At 39.4% G+C, this 25,545-nt stretch overlaps 1 protein-coding gene, 1 non-coding gene and 1 pseudogene across 2 annotated transcripts; 2 read left to right on the forward strand and 1 right to left on the reverse strand.

The window, feature by feature from the left end:
- Positions 1–794: 794 nt before the first annotated feature.
- Positions 795–2,012, forward strand: LOC112171151. Its single transcript, XM_024308377.1, has one exon. It carries the CDS (start codon positions 795–797, stop codon positions 2,010–2,012), a length of 1,218 nt encoding a protein of 405 aa, XP_024164145.1.
- LOC112174966 lies at positions 1,170–1,276 on the reverse strand. Its single transcript, XR_002926272.1, has one exon. It is a non-coding gene; the product is annotated as a small nucleolar RNA R71 (small nucleolar RNA).
- A 7,906-nt stretch (positions 2,013–9,918) lies between the features above and the next one.
- On the forward strand, positions 9,919–13,980 carry LOC112171152 (annotated as a pseudogene).
- The last annotated feature ends 11,565 nt before the right edge of the window (positions 13,981–25,545 follow it).

A 25,545-nucleotide genomic window follows, 5' to 3' on the forward strand; every position in this document is an offset into this window, starting at 1 on the left:
ATACAAGTGCTTGATCATAGTCGATATTCTTGTTTGCATGATTTCCTAGTTCTTTTGTGCTTAATGGAGTTGAACATGTTTGCTTGAACCTGATCATTAAGTGGAGTAAACTATAGTTTGGCTACGTGAGTTCTATACAGGATCAATAAGTTGGAATTCATAGGTTAGAAGAACTTTGGCATATGTCTGGGATCAATAAAGCTTATGTACGGAAATCTTAGCATGAAATCTAGGAATTCAATGGTTATCAACTAGAGAATAGGGTAGAAGTATTAGGTGGTGGATTCAATGCTTTAGCATCTTCATAATCTGCTTTCTTTAGAGTTTAAATCTCATTGCTCATTCTTGTTTTTAATTTCAGTTTTCCTTTCTTTAATTAAACCTCAATCACATCATAAAAATCAGTTTGTTTCACTTAAAGTATAGCACACCTGTCATTGCAAAATTGTTTCGATCAGTCCTTGAGGGAATGACCTCGTGCTTGCACATCTATCCTACAATTGAATCATGCACTTGCGAGTACTAAATTAAAATTGACAACAAGTTTTTGGCGCCGTTGCCGGGGACTGACTTAATTCAATTTGATTTGTCAGTTGTGCCATACTTAATTTTTTTTTTTTTTCTTTTCTTTTCTTTTACTTATTTTTTGTTTGTTTTTCTTGTAGGTTTGAATTTTGTTTATGCAAGGTCGTCGATCCCAGAATTTAGATATCATTGTATACGATCCAGAGATTGAACGAACTCGTAGAAGGCTTTTGAGGCAAGCAAGAACTCAAGCACAAGCTGCGGTTCCAATGGCAGAAGATGAAACAAAAGCATTGAAGGAGTTCACGGCTCCTACTGCACTCACAACATCATCTTGTATTGTTGTAGCTCCTATTCCTGTAGGAGTGCGTTTTGAGATTAGACCAGCAACAATCCAAAGCTTGCCTAATTTTTATGGGAAGACAAATGAAGACCCTTATCTCCATGTGGAGGAATTCAAAGACATATGTGGGACTTTTCGGTATGAGATATCAGATGAGCAGATCCGTTTAAGGCTTTTTCCTTTTTCATTGAAAGACAAGGCAAGAAAGTGGCTAAGCTCTCTTCCCCCTGGGTCCATCAATACTTGGGATGATTTGGTTAAAAAGTTCTTGTTGAAATTCTTCCCAGCTAAGAAAACTAATGCTCTCCAAGCAGAAATTTTTGGTTTCTCTCAACCCGAAGGAGAACCTTTTTATGAGAGTTGGGAGCGTTATAAGGATTTGTTCTTGAAGTGTCCTCATCATGGATTTTCTAAACCCCAAAAGGCTCAATTTTTCTATAGAGGTTTGAACTCCCAAAGTAGAAGTATGGTGGATGCTACAGTTGGTGGAAGCTTGATGGGAAAGACGGCAGATGAGGCAATTCAAGCTTTTGAGACTATATGTGAAAATTCACAGCAATATGATCCTTATACATCAGTGCCCAAAAGAGGAGGACTATATGAGGTTAGTGCAAGTACTAAGTTGGAAGAGCAAGTGGCAACCTTGGCGAGACAAATGAAGAGCCTTACTCCTCTGTTAAATAAGGCTGCAAGGGAGACATGTGCTTCGTGTTCAAGTATTGCACATACCACCGAGGCGTGTTCTGAAAATTTCTTCCAAGATGAGCAAGTCAACATGGTGAATAATTATAGAAGGCCTGTGAATGATCCTTTTTCAAATACCTATAATCCAGGTTGGAGACAACATCCAAATTTCTCTTATAGCAATAATAATCAAGTGCAGATGCCAAGGAATCCTCCCATGCAAAATTATCAAGGGCCGGTTGAACAAAAGAAACCATCTCTTGAAGAAACCATGCAGCAACTTGCACAAAATCAGATGGAATTTCAAAAGGCTAATGCTCAGATGCTTCAAGCTATTCAAGAGACTAAGAAAGAGCAGCAAGTTCAATCTCAAGCTATTTCTAAGCTAGAAGTTCAAGTTGGTCAGATTGCCACTGCTTTGAATGAGAGAGAACAAGGGCGTTTACCTAGCCAAACTTGACAAGACCCGCCCCGGATTTCACCCTGAAATCCGAAAAGGCCCTGCGGGGCCCACCTTAGAAGAAATTCTACCAAAAAATTTGACAGAACTTCCCCTAAAAATGGACAACCCAAAACCTGTAAACAAACAATTACACTTCTAAATCATCCATCCTTATTCTCCTGGAGCCACCCTGCTCCCTATATCACAACATCTCTCATATCACAAAACAATTCTGAAACTTAAGAATATTAATCTCAAGAGATATCAGAGCAATCTATTTCTCAGGCGTACAAGAAGGTAGAATACAAGATAAACGACCAATACTTTTATAATGCGGAAGCTATGACAGCTATGCCTCAACCCCAAGTACGCTCGACCTCAAGCTAAACTGGCCTGCAAACTGGGCATTTAAAACCGAAGGGCCCAGGGGAAAACATTTAAAATCCGTTAGAGTGAGTGGACGAAAAATAAGTAATTTCAAATGAATAAGTAAAACTTAATGCTTTCCCAAGTTATTCTCTAAAACCTCGCATGCAGTAACAATCTTGAACACACTCTTAATCATCCTCTTTACTGAAATCTCAATCACGTAACAAGAACATCTTGAAGTCTCTTAAAATCTCATCCTCAATCCTTATAAAAACATGATTTTCATGAGGCTCGTTTGATGACTAGAAAGGACTGCTGTCTAGTCATCTCATGCCATCTAGGAGGGACTGCCACCCAGATGACGCATCGGAAGGGACTGCCAACCGGAATAGGAGGCGGTGGATAGATGGGACTGCCAACTAGCCACATGTAGTAGACGGGACTGCCGACTAACCACAGGTAGTAGACGGGACTGCCGACCAACTACCTCATGTCATCTGGAAGGAACTGCCAACCAGGTGACGCATCGGATGGGACTGCCAACCGAGCTGTAGTCTGGAAAGGACTGCCAACCAGACCATTAATTACCTAGAAGGGACTGCCAACTAGGTAAGATACGCATGCGCCAAAACTGGCCTCCTTAATAAACTGAATAGCCTCCTCAAGAAACTGAAAATAACCTCTTTCAATTACTTGCTTTCGGAAAGAAACTCGGTATTACTTCAATAAATCAATAATAATTCACCGAAAGCATAACTCAGGATTAACTCACTAAATCAAACCTCAATATCTCAATAAATCCTCGAAAGCATAAAATCAAATACTCTGTAAATCAATAAATGCTTTCGGAAGAAAACTCAATCTAACTTCAAAGCTGATAAGTACGGAGCTCAAAGCTCAATAAATCTCGATAAACTAAATCTCAAATATTCAAAACATAATTAATTCCAAGCTTCTCCAAAATTCACCAAATTTCATATATAAGCTCTACAATATTTATAGGATTTAATGGGCTAAAAACTGGAATTAAAACACAGCCCAACACGCCTCCACGCGCCACCCACAGTGGCGGCGCGTGGGACCCACGCGCAGGCGGCAACCACCTCCGATGGCCACCATATTTTGACAGCAGCACCTACACAACACACTGATCAATTTTCTCAACTACAACACATCCCAATTTTTCCTTTAAACAGTCGAATTCAACCGGTGAAGAAAACCCAGAAAATCAAGAACCCTAGATTTTCAATTCTGCCTCTACACTTCAAATCTTGATTCGAGGCTAGGGGCGAAATGATCTCCGTGGAAAACCAAACCTTCGACGGCAAAATGGTGACCAGAGGTGGCCGGAATCGCCGGAAATCGGCAAAAATGGCCAACTGCCACCGTAGCTTCCTCCGCTCCAAATCGAGCTTCTCCTGCCAAATCACCGTAATATACCTCCACAGACGTGATAAGGGGAAGAAACCGAGCTTGGGGGTGGCCGGATTACTTTCTGGGTCGGCCGGAGGAGGAAGAAATCGGAGGGGGAAGAGATCGGGCCGAAAGGGAGGAAGAGTCGGGGAGAGAGAAGAGAAAGTTACCGGGGACTAGGTAGATTTTCCAAAAATGGAAATCTACCAACAGTAATTTCCATATATATATACAACTTACCATGAACAGTAAATTCTACATTTTTGGCCATAACTCTCACATACTAAGTCCAATTTTTACGCACCACATATGCACGCGCTCGGTTTAACGTCCTCTACAACTTTCATGAAGGAAATTTTCTCAAATTTTGACCCGAACAAAAAGTCAACTTTTAGGGCCCCCTAAAAGCATTGAAACGACAGTAAAAGTGACAGTAAAAGTTGTTTACCGTCCAAATGACTAGTAACCCGGTGAATTCGGGTTCGGGACGTCACAATCTCCCGACCTCAAAAAAAATTTCGTCCTCGAAATTCCATACTGTTGAAGTAGAGATGGGTGCACACGCCAATCCATAGTAAACAGTCACAAGATGAATAGCACATCAATCGTACGGCCGTGGCGATGATAAGGCACAGAAAAGATGTGCAAGTCTGCTCAAATCATGTAGAAATTACCTTCAAAACTGATCCAAAACTTGACCAATTAGAACATGGAGATCAACCCTTATAAGAAACAATTCTCTAGCTGAAATCTAGCCAATTATTGCTATCTGAATAATTCCCACAGCATTCTTACTAAATTCAGTGTCTTAGTAGATAGATTTACTTCCACTCATTACTGACAGTCCTTAACAACTGAGGGAGAACATCGTCAAAGCATTATGTTTGAAGCAATCTGTAAACCGTTCAACTATGTGAGCAGAAACACCTACTAAAATTCTCAGAATAAAGACTCAAGGCTAAATCAAGGTCGGTTACTTGAACGAACTACACCTTGAAACTGCATAACGAAAATCAAATCTTCTTTGGATTAAGTTTTCCCTTTGCAATTTTAAGTCAACGACTGGAGTAGCTGATAATCTCGACAATCTCGATTACACAAGCAACCAAAACATATACTTAGAATCCCAAATGTATCAATGTTCCAAGTTGGATACCCTTGTCTTACCTAACTATGTAATAGTACATACTCACAAGTACACAACTTCGACGTCAAGAAATTTAGGTCAAATAATAGTTCAGATGACTCATGGTATCAATATCACAAACTATGCAGTTTGAATAGTAGCATTCATACCTTTTCATATAACTCGTACAGTGAAGATCCACTTTGTTCACCAACAACATGATAATACATTTACTCACACTTAAAACAATTTCAATTCGTACACGGGTTATGGAAAGTCCAACAGCTAATAAAACACCACAAGATGCTCACTGATAACCCACATGTCTTAAACAACCAATTTCCTTAGCAACCACAAAAACCACACTTCCTCTTTGTCTATTTGTGCTTGGATTTCTGATCGAATGTCGTGCACGTAGAGATCCCATAGTCGTCAAACATATCAAAGAGTAGCCTCGAACCAACCTATAAGTTCTTAATCATGCATGTTATGGGGCCACTACACTTTCATTGCGCTACTTTGATATCTGACTAAAACATTGATCAAAGCCTTGAGATGACATCTAAGTCAACTAGAGAAACTTCTTTGATATATACCCTGCTGGCCATAAGGCGACACATTTCACACACCTGTTTATGTTCAAAATTCTGTACCAGACTGCTAGCAAGATAGTCCATTCTTTCTTCTCTATGTTTCCACACCATAATCTTCCAATAATCAACGTTAAACTTGCAAGTACTTGAGTATAGCGAACTCTCCTGGCCTGGCTCAAAGCCGGTATCCCCAAGCGACGCTGTCATCGCTAAACTGCGGATAAAGTAGCTGAAGATCCACCCTCTAACACACTTATTCAATAATATTCCAGCTACAACAACAATTTCAAAAACTAATCCGCGCTAACTAAGATTGCACCAAAATTTCTCAATCCTCATCTCGCTAAGCATAAATCCAACAACACAACTCAACCATACTCGCTCAACAATTTAGTACTTCAAGAGTAAATTGAAACCCTTGATAAAACCCAAGGTCCAAACAAGTAATTTCCAAACTCAACTCCAACATCCCGCTAAGTCAACGTACCTATAAACCCGTGATGGTGACCGAATATCAATCGTACTAACAACTTCCTGTACTTCTCCAAATATGGGCCACCATACGGTAGAAATATCAATTAAAGTGTGAATTAAATCTCAAACAGTTTAACCAATTCCACCAGTAACGGTACCAAGGTAGTAAAATTCACTTAATTCCTTCAAAGCAATCTGTTAGTATATGTATGCAACTCAAGCAACCACCAAAATTCCTAGATGACAAACACCGTTCACAGAGTCTTTCCTCGAACAACAACCTTGATGTAAAACAGACACCCGTCCAACATCTCATTTCACACAAAGCGGTACCTGGATCTGAAATTTTTCCAACCACCTGGCGATCCAATTCCTCCATTTAATCACTGTTGAAATACGTCACTGCCAAGACAAACCGCATTACGTCTGACCCACATATAACAAGAATTCTGGTCAAACCTTAATCTGAAATATTTCTGGAGCCAACTGAGAAACTTATTTCCTCAAAGTTATTCCACTAACCACTCTTACAATATCCCAATCTAACTGTCTAGCAAAAACTTCACCAAGGATCTATCACAATTAATCTTTAAGGCTCCACAATTTATAACTCAAATCATACTCCGTATCACAAGTAATTCCACTTACACCATTATGAATACCCAACGAGATCACTACCACTATTCTCCAATTTTTAGGTACAACCATTTCAGCCAAAACGGATAACCAATTTAGTACACGCATAGGCACAATCTCATATACAAAAGATGTTTCTAATCTTCTCAATTAAATACTGGCAAAGATCGTAACTCGACGGTAAAGCTCTATGCGTCCAACTAAATACTCAAGTTTCAAACATAAAACTATATCAAACTTAAATTCTGTCTATCTCCTTACTCAATACGATCCACAACTTCAAAAGGATCAATTATAAGTCAATGTATCAAAAATCAATTCCTTCCAATCTGAACAAAACAAAATCCAAATATCATGGTTAGGTCAAAGAGCCAAGATAACCAGTCATGATTTCCAAGTAATCTCCAACAACTATCAATGATATCACAAATGTCACATACATGCCATATCACATCACGTAACACATCTCCTGAAACTTGGTTCAACGTCAGAACCACTAATATTACTAGTTCCATTTCCATCAAAAATTCTGATTCTAAAGCAATTTATAGTAAACTGAGACAACCCAAATCTATGCCCACTCAACTCTAACAATCAAACACGAAATCGAACTCCAGTCTTGCACCTTAAACCTTACCCCAACAAACTTGTTGGCATCGAGGGAGAGATAACCACCACATTCCCTCGGATCACATTTCGTAGCATAACTCAACCCTGTAAGGTAATCTAACATCACCATCACCATGAAAAGGTGCAAGACACTTAAACAATCTGATATGCAGACAGATCCCTATGAGGTCGGCGTATAAGAGGCATAGCACCTGAAGGAAAATCAACTAACCACGTACCTTACATACATGATGAATACTTCAGCACCGAAGAGTAAACGATGGGGAACCGCTGCAGTCGGGCCATCACTCGGGAGGTACTGAGTAACATCAAGCATATAAGGTAACCAGATCGAAACAAGTCTACAGAATCTTAAAACCTAGTGCTCTGATACCAACTGACAAGACCCGCCCCGGATTTCACCCTGAAATCCGAAAAGGCCCTGCGGGGCCCACCTTAGAAGAAATTCTACCAAAAAATTTGACAGAACTTCCCCTAAAAATGGACAACCCAAAACCTGTAAACAAACAATTACACTTCTAAATCATCCATCCTTATTCTCCTGGAGCCACCCTGCTCCCTATATCACAACATCTCTCATATCACAAAACAATTCTGAAACTTAAGAATATTAATCTCAAGAGATATCAGAGCAATCTATTTCTCAGGCGTACAAGAAGGTAGAATACAAGATAAACGACCAATACTTTTATAATGCGGAAGCTATGACAGCTATGCCTCAACCCCAAGTACGCTCGACCTCAAGCTAAACTGGCCTGCAAACTGGGCATTTAAAACCGAAGGGCCCAGGGGAAAACATTTAAAATCCGTTAGAGTGAGTGGACGAAAAATAAGTAATTTCAAATGAATAAGTAAAACTTAATGCTTTCCCAAGTTATTCTCTAAAACCTCGCATGCAGTAACAATCTTGAACACACTCTTAATCATCCTCTTTACTGAAATCTCAATCACGTAACAAGAACATCTTGAAGTCTCTTAAAATCTCATCCTCAATCCTTATAAAAACATGATTTTCATGAGGCTCGTTTGATGACTAGAAAGGACTGCTGTCTAGTCATCTCATGCCATCTAGGAGGGACTGCCACCCAGATGACGCATCGGAAGGGACTGCCAACCGGAATAGGAGGCGGTGGATAGATGGGACTGCCAACTAGCCACATGTAGTAGACGGGACTGCCGACTAACCACAGGTAGTAGACGGGACTGCCGACCAACTACCTCATGTCATCTGGAAGGAACTGCCAACCAGGTGACGCATCGGATGGGACTGCCAACCGAGCTGTAGTCTGGAAAGGACTGCCAACCAGACCATTAATTACCTAGAAGGGACTGCCAACTAGGTAAGATACGCATGCGCCAAAACTGGCCTCCTTAATAAACTGAATAGCCTCCTCAAGAAACTGAAAATAACCTCTTTCAATTACTTGCTTTCGGAAAGAAACTCGGTATTACTTCAATAAATCAATAATAATTCACCGAAAGCATAACTCAGGATTAACTCACTAAATCAAACCTCAATATCTCAATAAATCCTCGAAAGCATAAAATCAAATACTCTGTAAATCAATAAATGCTTTCGGAAGAAAACTCAATCTAACTTCAAAGCTGATAAGTACGGAGCTCAAAGCTCAATAAATCTCGATAAACTAAATCTCAAATATTCAAAACATAATTAATTCCAAGCTTCTCCAAAATTCACCAAATTTCATATATAAGCTCTACAATATTTATAGGATTTAATGGGCTAAAAACTGGAATTAAAACACAGCCCAACACGCCTCCACGCGCCACCCACAGTGGCGGCGCGTGGGACCCACGCGCAGGCGGCAACCACCTCCGATGGCCACCATATTTTGACAGCAGCACCTACACAACACACTGATCAATTTTCTCAACTACAACACATCCCAATTTTTCCTTTAAACAGTCGAATTCAACCGGTGAAGAAAACCCAGAAAATCAAGAACCCTAGATTTTCAATTCTGCCTCTACACTTCAAATCTTGATTCGAGGCTAGGGGCGAAATGATCTCCGTGGAAAACCAAACCTTCGACGGCAAAATGGTGACCAGAGGTGGCCGGAATCGCCGGAAATCGGCAAAAATGGCCAACTGCCACCGTAGCTTCCTCCGCTCCAAATCGAGCTTCTCCGGCCAAATCACCGTAATATACCTCCACAGACGTGATAAGGGGAAGAAACCGAGCTTGGGGGTGGCCGGATTACTTTCTGGGTCGGCCGGAGGAGGAAGAAATCGGAGGGGGAAGAGATCGGGCTGAAAGGGAGGAAGAGTCGGGGAGAGAGAAGAGAAAGTTACCGGGGGCTAGGTAGATTTTCCAAAAATGGAAATCTACCAACAGTAATTTCCATATATATATACAACTTACCATGAACAGTAAATTCTACATTTTTGGCCATAACTCTCACATACTAAGTCCAATTTTTACGCACCACATATGCACGCGCTCGGTTTAACGTCCTCTACAACTTTCATGAAGGAAATTTTCTCAAATTTTGACCCGAACAAAAAGTCAACTTTTAGGGCCCCCTAAAAGTATTGAAACGACAGTAAAAGTGACAGTAAAAGTTGTTTACCGTCCAAATGACTAGTAACCCGGTGAATTCGGGTTCGGGACGTCACAAAACTCTTGCTAATCCAAGGGGTCAATTTGAGAAACATGAGCCTATGAAAGCTGTGATCACATTGAGGAGTGGAAAAGAAGTTGATATAAAAGTTCGTAGTCCAAGAGATAAAGAAGAAGTCAAACGGGGAAACCCAGAAATTAATGAATCAGCAGAGAAGGAATCTGCAGAGGGATTGAAGCTGCAACAGCAATCCCGAAAACGTACTGATTCAACCCCAGCGACTTCTAGCACCCCAGAAACGCCTTTACGGTCTACTTCAAAGTCTCAAGTTGTTCCCAAACCTCCATATCCACAGTTGCTTCAGAAGCCAAAGAAAGATAGGCACTTGACTGAGATTATGGAACTATTTCGCAAGGTACAAATTAATATTCCTTTGCTTGATGCTATTAAACAAATCCCAGCTTATGCGAAGTTTTTGAAGGAGTTATGCACTAATAAGCGAAAATTTGAAGATCATGAGAAAGTGTTGTTGTCAGAAGAGGTCAGTGCCGTAATTCAAAGAAGACTCCCTCCAAAGTTGAAGGATCCGGGCAGCTTCACAATCCCTTGCACAATTGGTGATCATTATTTTGAGCGTGCTTTGATGGACTTGGGTGCAAGTGTGAATCTGATGCCGTACTCTCTGTTTTTGAAATTAAAGCTTGGTGACCTACAACCAACATCAATCACCTTGCAATTTGCAGACCGATCAGTCAAGAGGCCAAAGGGAATTGTTGAAGATGTGTTAGTGAAGGTTGATAAGTTCATATTGCCTGCAGATTTTGTCATTCTTGAAACTGAACCAGATGCTTATTCAAGTGAGGATGTACCAATCATTTTGGGTCGCGCATTCATGGCTACTGCTGATACCATAATTAAAGTAAAAGATGGACTTCTATCTATGACAGTTGGTGACATGTCCGTGGAGTACAAGATTTTTGAAGCTGGTCGACGTCCCTCTGAAGACAGTAAATGTTTTATGGTTGATTCAATTTCTCCTATTACTCATGAATCTTTTGTTTTGAATTCATCTCAAGATCCCCTTGAAGTATGTTTGACACAATCTGGAATGGATTTTGATGCCAAGAAAGAGGTTGATGAGTTAGAGAAGCTTCTTAATGCTGCACCGGTTTTTGAATCAAGAAAGTGGAACCAATTTGAGTCTTTACCTCTGTCCACAAATAAAGTTGTGCCTTCCATTCAGCAAGCACCGAAGTTAGAGCTCAAGCCACTGCCACAACACTTGAAATATGTATTTTTGGGTGAATTTGAGACACTTCCAGTGATTATTGCTGCGGACCTTTGTGAAGAAGATGAAAAGAAGTTGTTGCAAGTTCTTCAAGCTCACAAAACAGCGATTGGATGGACAATTGCAGATATTAAAGGTATAAGTCCTACAATGTGTATGCACCGAATCCATCTTGAAGACAATATGAAGCCAACACGTGATGCACAAAGGCGTTTAAATCCACCAATGAAAGAAGTTGTGCGTGCTGAAATTCTGAAGCTCCTAGATGTTGGAGTTATATATCCAATTTCAGATAGTCAATGGGTTAGTCCAGTTCAAGTGGTGCCTAAAAAGTCAGGAATAACCGTTGTGAAGAATGAAAAAGATGAGTTAGTGCCTACAAGGATGACTACGGGTTGGAGAGTATGTATTGATTACCGAAAGCTCAACACCGCCACACGCAAAGACCACTTTCCATTACCTTTTATTGATCAAATGCTTGAGCGATTGGCGGGTCATAGTTATTATTGTTTCCTTGATGGCTATTCAGGGTATAATCAAATTCCTATTGCACTAGAGGACCAAGAAAAGACTACATTTACTTGCCCTTTTGGTACTTTCGCTTACCGGAGAATGCCTTTTGGATTATGTAATGCACCAGCTACCTTCCAATGGTGTATGATGAGTATTTTCTCCGACATGGTGGAGCGATTTATTGAGGTATTTATGGACGACTTCTCTGTTTTTGGTTCTTCTTTTGATGATTGTTTGCTTCATTTAGCTCTAGTGCTCAAAAGATGTCAAGAAACCAATCTTGTGCTAAATTGGGAGAAGTGCCATTTTATGGTCAAGCAAGGTATTGTGTTGGGACATATTGTTTCAAGCAAAGGCATTGAAGTTGACAAGGCAAAAGTGGATTTAATTACCAATCTTCCTCCACCAACAACAGTAAAGGGAGTGCGTTCTTTCCTTGGCCACGCCGGATTTTATTGACGTTTCATGAAGGATTTTAGCAAGATTGCAGGACCATTGAGCAATTTATTAGCAAAAGATGCAGAATTTGTGTTTGATGAAGCATGTCTAGAGGCGTTTAACAAGCTCAAGGCACTCCTAACTTCAGCTCCTATCATAAAGCCTCCGGATTGGAACTTACCGTTTGAATTAATGTGTGATGCATCGGATTATGCGGTGGGTGCAGTTTTGGGGCAGCGTATAGAGAGGCTTCCTCATGCTATTTATTATGCTTCAAAGACTCTAAATGATGCTCAGCTTAACTATTCTACCACCGAAAAAGAGTTGCTTGCGGTTGTGTTTGCTCTAGACAAGTTTCGGTCTTATTTGATTGGTTCCAAAGTAATTGTCTACACTGATCATGCTGCCCTTAAATATTTACTTGCCAAGAAAGATGCGAAGCCTCGACTGATCCGTTGGGTTCTTTTACTTCAAGAATTTGATTTGGAGATAAAAGATAAAAAAGGAAGTGAGAATGTGGTTGCAGACCACTTGAGTAGATTGGTGCATGAAGATGATGAAGTGGACTGCCTTCCTTTGAATGAAAATTTTCCTGATGAACAATTGTTTATGGTACGTGATTCTCCTCCTTGGTTTGCTCATATTGTGAACTTCATTGTTACTAAAAAAATTCCAGATCATTGGAGCAAGCAAGAGAGGGAGAAATTTCTTTCTAAAGTGAAGCATTATATTTGGGATGAACCATATTTATTCAAACATTGCCCAGACCAATTGATTAGAAGATGTGTACCAGAAAGTGAGTTTCAAAGCATTCTTCGTTTCTGCCATAGTTATGCTTGTGGTGGGCATTTTGGAGCCAAGAAAACAGCGGCTAAAGTTCTTCAAAGTGGCTTTTATTGGCCAACATTATTCAAGGATGCTTTTGAATTTTGTTCTTCATGTGATCGCTGCCAACGAATGGGTAATATTTCTAAACGTGACATGATGCCTCTGAGTAATATTTTGGTGGTTGAATTATTTGATGTTTGGGGAATAGACTTCATGGGACCTTTCCCTCAATCCTTTGGCAATCTCTACATATTGGTGGCAGTGGATTATGTATCAAAGTGGGTTGAAGCACTTGCTTGCAAGACTAATGATCACAAGGTGGTACTTTCTTTTCTCAAAGACAATATTTTTGCTCGTTTTGGCACTCCTAGAGCTATTATAAGCGATGGAGGACTACACTTTTGCAACAAGCCATTCGCATCACTTATGAAGAAATATTCCATCACTCACAAAGTCGCTACACCTTACCACCCTCAAACTAGTGGTCAAGTTGAGATTTCCAACCGGGAAATTAAAAATATTTTGGAGAAAACAGTTCGTCCGGATAGGAAAGATTGGTCTCAACGTTTGAATGATGCTCTATGGGCTTATAGGACAGCCTATAAAACTCCAATTGGCATGTCACCATATCGCTTAGTTTTTGGGAAGGCTTGTCATCTTCCGGTGGAGTTGGAGCACCGAGCATATTGGGCAATCAAGCACTACAATTTTGACATGAATGCAGCCGGTGAACAGAGAGCATTGCAGCTGAATGAGATGGAGGAAATTCGTAATGAGTCTTATGAGAATGCAAAAATTTACAAGGAGCGCACCAAGAGGTTTCATGATAAAGTCATTCGTCAAAAGACATTCGAACCAAACCAAAAGGTGCTGCTATATAACTCTCGGCTGAGACTCTTTCCAGGAAAACTGAAATCTCAGTGGATGGGTCCTTTTCTGGTTACAAAGGTGTTTCCTCATGGAGCAATTGAAATCAAGAACTTGAGGAACAACTCAATCTTCAAAGTGAATGGTCAACGTCTCAAACCTTACTTGGAGACATCTTTTGACACCAATGAGCAGCATGTTTCCTTCACTGATCCTCCAAATGAATGAGCTTAAACTTGGTCTGGCTGAAGACATAAAACTTAGCGCTTGTTGGGAGGCAACCCAATGATTTTTGGAAGAAGAGGAGTGCGTGTTCAGCAAGAATGAGGCTTCTAATTGTGCTCACATCTGCTACCTTCATACCAGGGACGTTTTCTAACTCTTTTCTTCTATTTTCTTAGTTCTTTTTCATCCATTAGTTGTTTTGGTCGTGTTCTGTCCCCTTACTGTTATTGCTGCACTGTTGTTTTATATTCTGGGATTGCAGTATGCACTTCAATCCTGCGACTGATTTGTTCTTCACATTGCGGACAATGCTCAATTTAAGTTTGGGGGTGGGATTTCGTATTTTTTATATTTTATTTTAGGTCTGTGTTTGGTGTTAAAAAAAACAAAAAAAACAAAAATTGCGTTTTTCATTGGGTTTTTAGTTTTTGAGTCTTTGGGTTCTTCCAAACACCATGATGAGCATGAACTTCTTACGGATTGATATTATGGTCTCAAGATGATAGCAAGCATGTATTGATTCATGATTTTAAGTAATTGTTAATAGATTTTTATGACTATTATGCTTAACTTGTCTTGCATTGATGGTTAGATTGGTGCTATGATTGAAATTTGATTGATGCATGCTAGGATGAGCTAAACTTGATTTTAACCCTTGTGAGAATTTGAGCTTATGTATGTGCTTTTCTTTTCCGAGTGAATTAGAATAGATCATCCTATTTTCTTGACGTGGATTTTGCATGATCTCATCTTTTATTCATCTTGGTTGAGACTCGGATTCGACTTGCATATTTTATACAAGGACAAATGCTAGAACTTGCCCCAAAGCCTCTTGAAGCGTATGGTTGAATTGCATGGTGGATGGGAAAGGATAAAGGCACTAGGATTAACCACTAAAGCCAAATAAAGCCTGTGTCCCTTTAACGCACACAAGTTGTGCAACCCCCTAGATAAACCCTCTTGAGCCTATATTAAGCCTTTTCTTTCGTCAACCACAAATTCCTTACCCTTTAACCTAGTATAGCTATATCTTGACCCTATTCTAAGGAGTTAGTGGAGCAAAATTTTCAGAGATTCATTATTGTTCAAGGTATTGTTGTAAGCAAATATGGAGGAGTGTTATTGTAAATGTCGATCCAAGGAAGAAGAAAAAAAAAATATTTATGGCTATCGAGAAAAAAAAACAAAAAGAATAGCCGAGAAGAAAAAAATCAAAGAAAAAAAAAATAATAGAAGAATTTCCTTGGATTCGATAAGTTGTTTTATTATATTGTGGTGTTCAGAATGAACCAAAGGCCCAAAAAGATGACATCCGGCCTTAAGAAAAAGTTTCTTGCTTCATGTGTTTCGAGTTTTATTGCCTTGAGGAAATTCATTGAAGTTCTTATCTCTCTACATTATCTTCGTAGTGCTCTACTAAATTCCTTAGGATTTTTGTGATTTCTTGATCCTTTTTTTCTTGAAACCTACACCCATAGCCCCATTACAACCCTAAATAAAGACCTCTTTGATCTTTGAAGTTGTGCATTCGATTTGTGGAGACTTGTGTAGAGGGGTGAGCATATGGTGTCACTGGCCTTTCATCCGAGTTTTGGCATTCCTTTCATGAGATCATAATAAAAAAATATTTTCAGAAAAAGCTTTTCTTTCTTGTTGTCATAAGTGAGCTATTTGTTGCCTTTATACATCATTCCTCTCACATATAACTTGAGTGAAAATGTAAGCTTATGCCATAGTCAGAAAATCATGAGTGAAAAGAAATTGAGTGCATCCTTGTGAGAAATTGAGTTGACACTTGTTTGAAACATGAGGAAGTTGAGTTTCTTTTGTCGCATTGCTTTGATTGTCCTTGCACTAAATTTTGAGCATGATGGTCATCAAAATAGATTAGCTTTTAAGTGAAGTTGTGAATTTGATATTGTGCTTGCTCGAATCTTGACTGACCATGCTTGTGGGCAATATGAGTTCTCTGAGATGTTTGGAAGACATTAGGTCCATGCTTTGAGTCATATTTATTTTTCTTTTCTTGTTTGCTCGAGGACTAGCAAAATCTAAGTCTGGGGGTATTTGATAACTCATAATTTCATACATTTTTATACCCTTAAATGTAAGATTCTAGGCTTAGTTCTTATCATTTTTGAGTCATTTACTTTGTGTTTGTGTTTTGTAGGTTAAATTGGAGAAAAGAAAGATTTGGAGCTTGAAATCAAACGCAAGATTGAAAGTGTACTTGCTATCCTGAGTGTCCAGAATTGTCTCTGCTTTGCGTCAACTTCACAGATTAAACTGTACCTTCTCACAAGGAACTAGCAGGCGAGCCTTATACCATTGGAAAGATACGGATGTTAGCTTTCTGAGGAATTTTACGGAAGTGGATTCGCATTCTTGTGGAGCAAGTTATGATGATTTTAGCGAACCTAGTTCGGGAAGGCAGATTCTGGCGGATTTTCGGAATCTGACTTGTGAAGCCCAAGTCCGTTGTTCTTAGCACTTGAATGGAACAAGGCTGAACGTGTTTGATATATTTGGAGTAATTTCTTGCATTGACTTTAATAACCCTGCGTTCCTTTGGAGAGAAGAAAGCTATTCCAAGTTGGACTAGAAAACCTAAGAAGCCCAAGTCAAGTAGGATTTGGAAAAGAGAGATATAGAAGGCAGAAAAACCTAGCACGTTGGAGACACAGAATACACAGCATATTCGGCAGAGAACAAGGAGAAGAGAAGCTCTCACCATCGCTGGACCGGAGTTCCTCAATTCTTTCATTGTTTGTTTCATGTTTTCTTTGATTCTAGTCATGTTTTTCATGGTTATGGATTGCTAAATTCCTAAGCTAGGGCTGAGATGAAGCCCCTAGTATGACTAATTTATTTATTTAGTTGGTTTGCTATTGAATTTCTGGATTTCTATGTTAAACTCTTAATCACCGTTTCAATAGAACTTTTATTCAAAATCTTTGCTCGGGATCAATAAGACCTAGGTTTTGTTTATGAGTTATTTGGTTGGAAAATATGATGCTTGATCAATGAGTAGATGTTTTCTAGGGTGCCAAAAGATAATTTAATCTTGTGATTTAAGAGTTGTGAATTGAGAATACAAGTGCTTGATCATAGTCGATATTCTTGTTTGCATGATTTCCTAGTTCTTTTGTGCTTAATGGAGTTGAACATGTTTGCTTGAACCTGATCATTAAGTGGAGTAAACTATAGTTTGGCTACGTGAGTTCTATACAGGATCAATAAGTTGGAATTCATAGGTTAGAAGAACTTTGGCATATGTCTGGGATCAATAAAGCTTATGTACGGAAATCTTAGCATGAAATCTAGGAATTCAATGGTTATCAACTAGAGAATAGGGTAGAAGTATTAGGTGGTGGATTCAATGCTTTAGCATCTTCATAATCTGCTTTCTTTAGAGTTTAAATCTCATTGCTCATTCTTGTTTTTAATTTCAGTTTTCCTTTCTTTAATTAAACCTCAATCACATCATAAAAATCAGTTTGTTTCACTTAAAGTATAGCACACCTGTCATTGCAAAATTGTTTCGATCAGTCCTTGAGGGAATGACCTCGTGCTTGCACATCTATCCTACAATTGAATCGTGCACTTGCGAGTACTAAATTAAAATTGACAACAGAAACCTAACTTCATTTGTTCAATACAAGTTGTATTATCCTCATAAATGCATGTAGGTTCATCTGTGGTAGACTTCAAACCACAACTTCCTTAAGTATGTCTAATTACAGACCTGAGCCATATACATTCACGTACGGCTTCATGTAGAGCAATAATCTCTACATGATTTCAGGAAGTAGCAACAAGAGTCTGTTTTGTAGACATCCAAGATATTATAGTACTTCCCATGGTAAAGACATAACTTGTTTGGGAGCGACCTTTGTAAGGGTCAGAGAGGTACCCTACATCAGCAAAACCCATCAAAACATCATTGTCGTTTTGATGGAGGGGAGTAGGGAGACGCCGGCAACATGGCCGGTGGCCAACTCTTGGACGGTGGCTTTTTGCCTTTTGGGGTCCGATCCTCTTAGGTATCGAAAAATTGTCTTTACATCGGCCACCATGGACAGCGGGGGTTGCAACATGGCCGGTGCCAAATCCTTGGACGGTGGCATTTTACCTTTTGGGGTCCAATCCCAAATTTCCGTCATTCCTTTTCTCTCTGTAGGGATAGAATAGGCTCATATCAATCGTACCTCGTAGGTATCGAAAGATTGTCTTTACATCAATCCAATGGCAGCGTGTTGGCGCAGAGCTATGTCGAGCTAACAAGTTCATTGCGAAGGAGATATCTGGTCTTGTGCATTGAGCTAAGTACAATCATGCGCCTATTGAGCTTAAATAGGGCACTTCGGCCTCTAATGATTCTTCATCCTCATCCTTTGGGAGAAACGGATCTTTTCCGGGCTCAAGACTACGACGGATCATGGGAGTACTCATAAGTGTTGCTTTATCTTTATTAAAGCGCCTTAGGATTTTCTGAGTATATGAAGACTGATGGATCAAAATCCCATCACTACAGTGCTCGAATTCTAAACCGAGACAATACCATGTTTTTCCAAGATCTTTCATCTCAAATTCGGATTTCAAGTATTTTGCAGTTTCCTTTAACTCATCTTGAGTTCTAATTAGGTTCATGTCATCGATATAAACTGCTACGATTGCAAATCCAGAACTTGTTAATTTAATGAACACGCGTGGGCATATTTCATTGTTAATATATCCCTTCCCAATCAAGTAGTCACTTAGACGATTATACCACATCCGTCCGGATTGTTTTAATCCATATAGTGAGCGTTTTAATCTTATTGAAAACGCGCTCCGTGGTTTAGAGCCACTTGATTTGGGTAATTGAAGTTCATCTGGAACCTTCATATATATCTCTGAATCTAGATCCCCATAGAGATATGCTGTAACCACATCCATAAGCTGCATGTCAAGTTTTTCAGAAACTACCAAACTGACAAGATAGCGAAACGTTATAACGTCCATTACGGGGGAATATTTCTCCTCATAGTTGATTCTAGGGCGTTGTGAGAAACCCTTGCGCCACAAGGCGGGCTTTAAGTCTAACCACCTCATTTTTCTCACTACACTTTCTAACAAAGACCCATTTATGGCCAATAGGTTTTACATCTGAGGGTGTCTGCGTTATAGGCCCAAATACCTGTCACTTTGCTAGTGAATCCAATTCAGCCTGGATCGCATCTTTCCATTTAGGCCAATCCGCTCTTCGTTGACATTCTTCGACGGAGCGAGGTTCGATATCATCATACTCTATAATTCCTTTTGCAACATGATATGCAAATGCATCATCAATAGCCATAGAATTTCTATCCATCATCTCATGTACACTAGTGTAATTCATGGAGATCTCTCTACTCTCTAGAGTTGGTTCTGACATTGGAGCGTCCCCCAATGATGTCTCTTTGACATAACCATAATCCGGAATATTCTCATGAGATGGATTATTTACATCGATGATTAATGTATTATTTTTAGCCAAACTCGCTTTCTTTCTATGGGCCTCCCGCGCTTCTTGGCAGGAACCGTGGGCCTAGCCACAATGTCACCAAGGGAGGGGACATTGGCGCCATGCTCAGGTAACCTTGAGATGGCGTCATGTCCTCTAATTTTAGGGACATCAATCCTTGCAGACACATTTGCAGCAGGTATATGTGATCTCGTTACTTTAGCGATATCAGAAAATGCATCAGGCATCAGAAAAAGCATCAGGTTCGGGGATCAAGATGAGACAGAGTGGGGACAAACCTCGACAATTCCTGTCATTTCTATTGAACATTGATGTTCTTATCTCCCCCTAACGATGGGAAGAATGTCTCATCGAAGTGGCAATCCGCAAATCTTGTGGTAAAGAGATCGTCTGTCAATGGTTCTAAGTAGCGGACAATTGTTGGAGAATCATATCCAACATAAATGCTTAATCGTCGTTGAGGACCCATTTTGGTGCGCTGTGGTGGCGCAATTGGCACATAAACTGTACACCCAAATATGCGTAAGTGTGAGACATTAGGCTCATACCCAGTCACCATCTGAGATGCAGAAAAGGGCTGAGTGGCAGTAGACCTCAGACGAATAAGCACAGCTGCATGAAATATTGCATAGCCCCAAGCAGAAATAGGGAGATAGGTGCTCATTACCAATGCTCTAGCGACCATTTTGTAGTCGTTTAATAGCGGCTTTTGCGAGACCATTTTGGGTGTGAACATGAGGAACTGGATGTTCAACATCAATCCCAATGGACACACAATAATCATCAAAAGTTTTTTATGTAAACTCTCCAGCATTGTCTAATCTTATAGACTTAATACGATGATCAGGGTGGTGAGCCCTTAACTTAATAATTTGTGCTAGGAGTTTAGCAAATGCAGCATTCCTAGTGGACAATAGCATGACATGTGACCAGCGTGTTGATGCATCAACCAACACCATAAAATATCGAAATGGTCCGCATGGTGGTTGAATAGGTCCACAAATATCACCTTGAATTCTTTGTAAGAATGGTATATTTTCTTTAGTGTCCTTTGATAGGATGGTCTCGATCCTAATTTTGCTAAAGAGCAAGCTTTGCAGAATGAATGATGGGCTTTAAAAACAATCAATGAGGATTTTGGTTGAGCCACGAAGTCACAATTGACTTTAGAAGCAAAATTTGGAGTAGAAAGAGCATCGGTGGCGTCAATGCCACCCTGAGGCCGCAGGGGGATGGCGGCGCCGGCCAAGGATGGCCAATTTTGGGGGCGAACGGCGCCGTGAGGTGCAGGTGCTCTTTCGGTGTCCAAAATCAGATTTTTACTTCTTTTCGTTCTGAAAAATGGATGTCTGTGTGAAGTCTTTATTATTCGGATCATCATATCACAACCTGAATGTCCCAAACGGTCGTGCCAAAGCCTAAATGTGTCAGAATCCTATAAATCATCTCTCATAACATGATTGGATTCAATTATGCGAATAGTTGTTGCATACAACCCACTAGATCTACACATAAGTTTCTCTAAGACTCTTTTATGTCCGTAGTCATTAGAGGTGATGCAAAGGAACTCTTGTCCATTCTCACAATGTGTTTCCACATGAAAACCATTGGCTCTTATATCTTTGAAGCTTAATAAAGTTCGAAAAATATGTCCACAACATGAGATAAAATAAGTGGATACTTTATTAATAATAGCCAATGATTACATCAAAGTTTCGTGACCATTTATCTAATCCAAAATAAAAATCAAATCGTAGTCACTCTATCCGTTTGGTAACTCCAATCAAATATGACCAGGGAAGTAGAGAGTGATGTCGGTGGAGCGAAACTCTCTTAAGTACAACTAATCTCATTTACTTTCCTAGACATCATACTTTATTAGATACGCCACATGAGAAAGAGTTAATACAATTGTCATTTATTGTCTAAGGCATATTGTCATTACATAATTCTTGGAAATAATGAAGACTATTCCAAAAATAAAAATCTGCGGCATTTTGTCTTCATCGCCAGATTTAAATTCTTTGTGAACTCGATGTCTTGATCACCATGATGCGGCTACCTTCGTAGGTACATTGCAAATTCAGGTCCATTGATAAGACGTTCCATATCAGAAATAGACACCATAAAGAGGATTCTCCCTTGATTGAGGCGCATTGGCGCAATATGCATAGTCCCTAGGACTGGTGGCGTTGGAAAGTGATGACCATGGCCAACGTTGGCTCCAAGGTTTCCAACCCTTCTTTCCTCAAAGTCACGCCTCCTACGGCCATGCGATTGTCGCCTTGGGCGATTACCTTCTTGAGCATTTCGATCATATGGATCATGACTTCGATGGGGACTTTCTCTAGCCATAGGATGATGCTCTTGATGGCTATCTTGAAGCCTATCAATTTCTCTTTTCACAACCTCGTTGCCATGTCTTTTAGCAGTGACCATAGCTTCAATAAGCTGTTGAAAACTTGTAATCTGTCTAGCATTAACATGAGTCCGAAATAAATTAGAGGACCTCATAGCATGGACGGGGAAGGTATTGAGGGTTTTCTCAATCAATTGGTCTTCTGTGATTGTTTTTCCACAGAGACGCATCGTTGTTTTGATGCGGTGGGTTTCCGAATAAAATTGCATGACAGTGTCAAATTCAGAGAAGCGAAGATCATTCCATTATGCTTCTAAATTCGGAAGGATGGAGTCACGAACATTGCCATATCATTCGCGAAGCGGTTGCCAAAGCTTTATGGCGCTATCCTCATTTATGAACTCAAATTGTAGGTCACTATCCATGTGATGTTTCATGAAGGCAAGTGCCTTGGAATTATCTTTCTCAATTTGAGGGTCTGGAGCTGTTTCTATAGGACAAAGTTCTTGGATTGTATGCAATAAATCCTGGGCAGTAAGATGGGTCTCAATGTCAATGGCCCAATCTAAATATCCTTTGCCTGCATAATCCAATGGAACAAAATCGAGTTTGTTCGTGTTTGACATCCTGAATGGTGAAACAAGAACAAAGTTAGTTTCGGAGTCAATGCTTCCACGAAAACTAATATAAATAGGATTTCCGAGCTATGCTACCAAGAAATCGATTTCCAAGAATAATTGGATTAGACCGAAACAATGATGTTTATATGGTTATAAATCGATGCTTGTGGACGCTCTTAGTCCTAAGTCTTACGAACGCTCTTAGTTTGTTAATAGCTTGAATCCCCACGATTCCGCTCTTCAAGAATCAAACTAACATTATAAGAAAGGTGGGATGTAGAAGAAGGGAGGTTGCAAGTCCATGAGGAAAAGAAGAAGAAATTTAAATTTTGGAAAGTAGGAACTTTAATTTAAAAACTTACTTGTTGAAATTCGGAGCAGATTCTCTTCTGAACAGCTTTCACTTCAATTGGTTTACAGGTCTCAAAATAACTCCGATAAGGCTGAAATTCGGAGGTCAGATGGAAGAGACAGAGACGAACAATTTTGATGTAGAATGGATTTTGATCTGAGGTTCCAAACTGGACGTTTCGGGGCTTGTAAGCAGACGGACATGCACAGGAAAGGAGAAGGATGCAGTAGGTGTGCGTTGGTGCTGCAGGGGCAGAAGACATGCAGCGGTGCTGCAGAGCAGCAGGGATGCGTGCGCAGGGGCACTTAGGTGCTGCAGGGGCAGGCGCGCAGGTGAGGCTAGCGTGGGCTAGGAGCTGCGGTGATGAAGATTTTCGGGTTTTTGGTTTTTGGTTTGTGGTTCGAACTCGTGCTGATAACGTGCTTAAGTAAAAGAGAATTTGAGAGAGATTGAAAGGAGAATTGTATTTCATTATTGAGAATAGGAGCCCTATATATAGGGATTACAAAGTACATGTTCTAATGTTACAAGGATACTTAATCCAAATAGAACTAGGAACTCTAGAATCTTCTCTCCTATTACTACTCCCAGTTTGATTAGGCACACTAAATCGATTTTCCTTCAACAATTTCACTTAATCAAAAATGTAATTTTCAATCTCACTGAGATGCAGCTCTGGATGTGATAAATAATGTGAGAGAGCAAGCGATCTTAGGCCACCAAAGTCGATGGAAGTTAACTTCCTTTTCAAGTCCAAGCTCACGAGCGCTTTTATCATTTTGTGCAACAAGCTCTGCTCTTAATTTACTTTAGAACTCTCTAGTTTTTCAATTTTGCATAAAAGACTCATTGCAAGTGAAAGTGTAAGTGGTATTATAACATTTAAAAAAAAAAAATGCCAGTGTATATAAGAGGTTGTAAATATTCAGTGAACCATTCTGATGCCTTTCAAAACTTCAAAAAAAAAATTTTTTTGAACAAAGTATAGACATCAGTATAAGCGCGGCATTAATTCGCTAGACAACACTTCCATAGTCAGCCGCCGCGTGATGGGCTTCTGCTAATTACGATTGGTTTTGGATTACAGGTTTTTATTTGGCTAGTAAAGCTTTGAGATTTCAGTGTGTGGTGGGATTTGAGAATTGGGGATATTTTGAGATTTTGAATTTTTGGGTACTTCATTGATTTTTGTTGCAGAACCATATCAGGGAAGCTAAGGTATCATTTTCTTTATTCAAAAAAAAATAAAAAGGTATCATTTGCTATGGGAATTTGAGGTACTTATAGTCAGTCATATACATGGGTCTATTTCGTCTCTTTGAAAAAAGTATGAGCACTTTATTTTCTTTTGTTTGGTTAGAGCAAGTTCAGCCGTTGGGTCACCAGGTCACCTACTATTCACTGCTTTTTAGTGTATATTTTCATTCTCTGGGTCACGAAATACACTATGCCCGTGACCCAGGGCACGAAATACACTGTACAGGTCACCATGGTGACCCAGAACACTGTACAGGGTGACCCAGGGCACGAAATACACTGTGCTCGTGACCCAGAGGGTGAAATTAACACTAAAAAGTAGTGAATAGTGGGTGACCTGGTGACCCAACGGGTGAACTTGCTCTTATCGTAATAGGGATTGATAGTGTGCCTATCTGGAATTCATTAGAATTAAGTAGACTTGAGAAGTATTAGGACACTTTGTTATAAGTTGAGGAAATTTTATGAATTGAAGTTCCATCAGATTAAAGATTTCTCTAAATTTTCTACTATATACAGTTTACGAATTTAGTTCTGTGTCTTTGAAGGATTTGTGACTGGTTTCTTTTTATTTGAAATCAAGTTTCTCTCTAACTGATTTCTTTTAATTTTTCTGTTTCAAATTATATATATATATATATATATATTTATATATATTAATGAGGCATTGTTGTAAACAGACTAAGTTGATTGGATATTGCTAATTAGAAGACCTCTGTAACAGAGCTTAATCTGGCTATTGTTGCTTCTAAAGCACCCTGTGAGTTTAATCAAACACCTTGTATGCCGAAATATATGAAAATATTTTGTTGATTTTTGTCATACTGAGCTATATAGATTTCATTGTTCTTTTGTGTTTGGGAATTGGCAATTTCTATTAGTGAGGTGGAGTCTTTGTATGAGCTATATAAGTAACTAAGCAGCTCTATAGTTAAAGATGGGCTTATACACAAGGTGTGTGCTTCCTCCTAGTACTGTTCTACTTTTACTCTTTGAAGTTTATAAAATATGTATCATCATATGAATTATATATTGAAAACTTGATTGTTGAACTAGTTTGAGGTTAGTTGACTAATAGCTGAGTTGCGCTGCTCTTTAACTCAAAATCAGTTGCAATGTAGTTCTCTCCACAATTTCCAATACCCATTGCCATTTGATTTCAGGTTCAGTACATTATATTCAATTTAGCTTTTGATTTAGCTCTAGTGATCTTCCTTTCCTTTTGAGTTTGGAATTATCGATGATCTGGGTCAGGGTTCTAGATTCCATTATCCTTGATTTTTGGGTGTCTAAAATCTTGATTTAATTTTTCATTCAAACTGGGGTTCATTGGGTGAAATTATCGAATTTAACTGATGATGAAATTATAGTATTAGAGGAGTTAAACAACTAAGGAGTCTATATCCTTGTAAGTTTAGAATTGGGTTTGTATAGTATTTCATTTTGTGTTTCTGCTTTTTTCTTTTGTAGTTCT

The sequence above is a fragment of the Rosa chinensis genome, chromosome 6 (genome assembly GCF_002994745.2).
Source record: "Rosa chinensis cultivar Old Blush chromosome 6, RchiOBHm-V2, whole genome shotgun sequence".
Taxonomy (NCBI): Eukaryota; Viridiplantae; Streptophyta; class Magnoliopsida; order Rosales; family Rosaceae; genus Rosa; species Rosa chinensis.

Excerpts from the sequence above, each read along its gene's own strand:
- LOC112171151 (XM_024308377.1), top strand. The coding sequence starts at position 795 with ATGGCAGAAGATGAAACAAAAGCATTGAAGGAGTTCACGGCTCCTACT.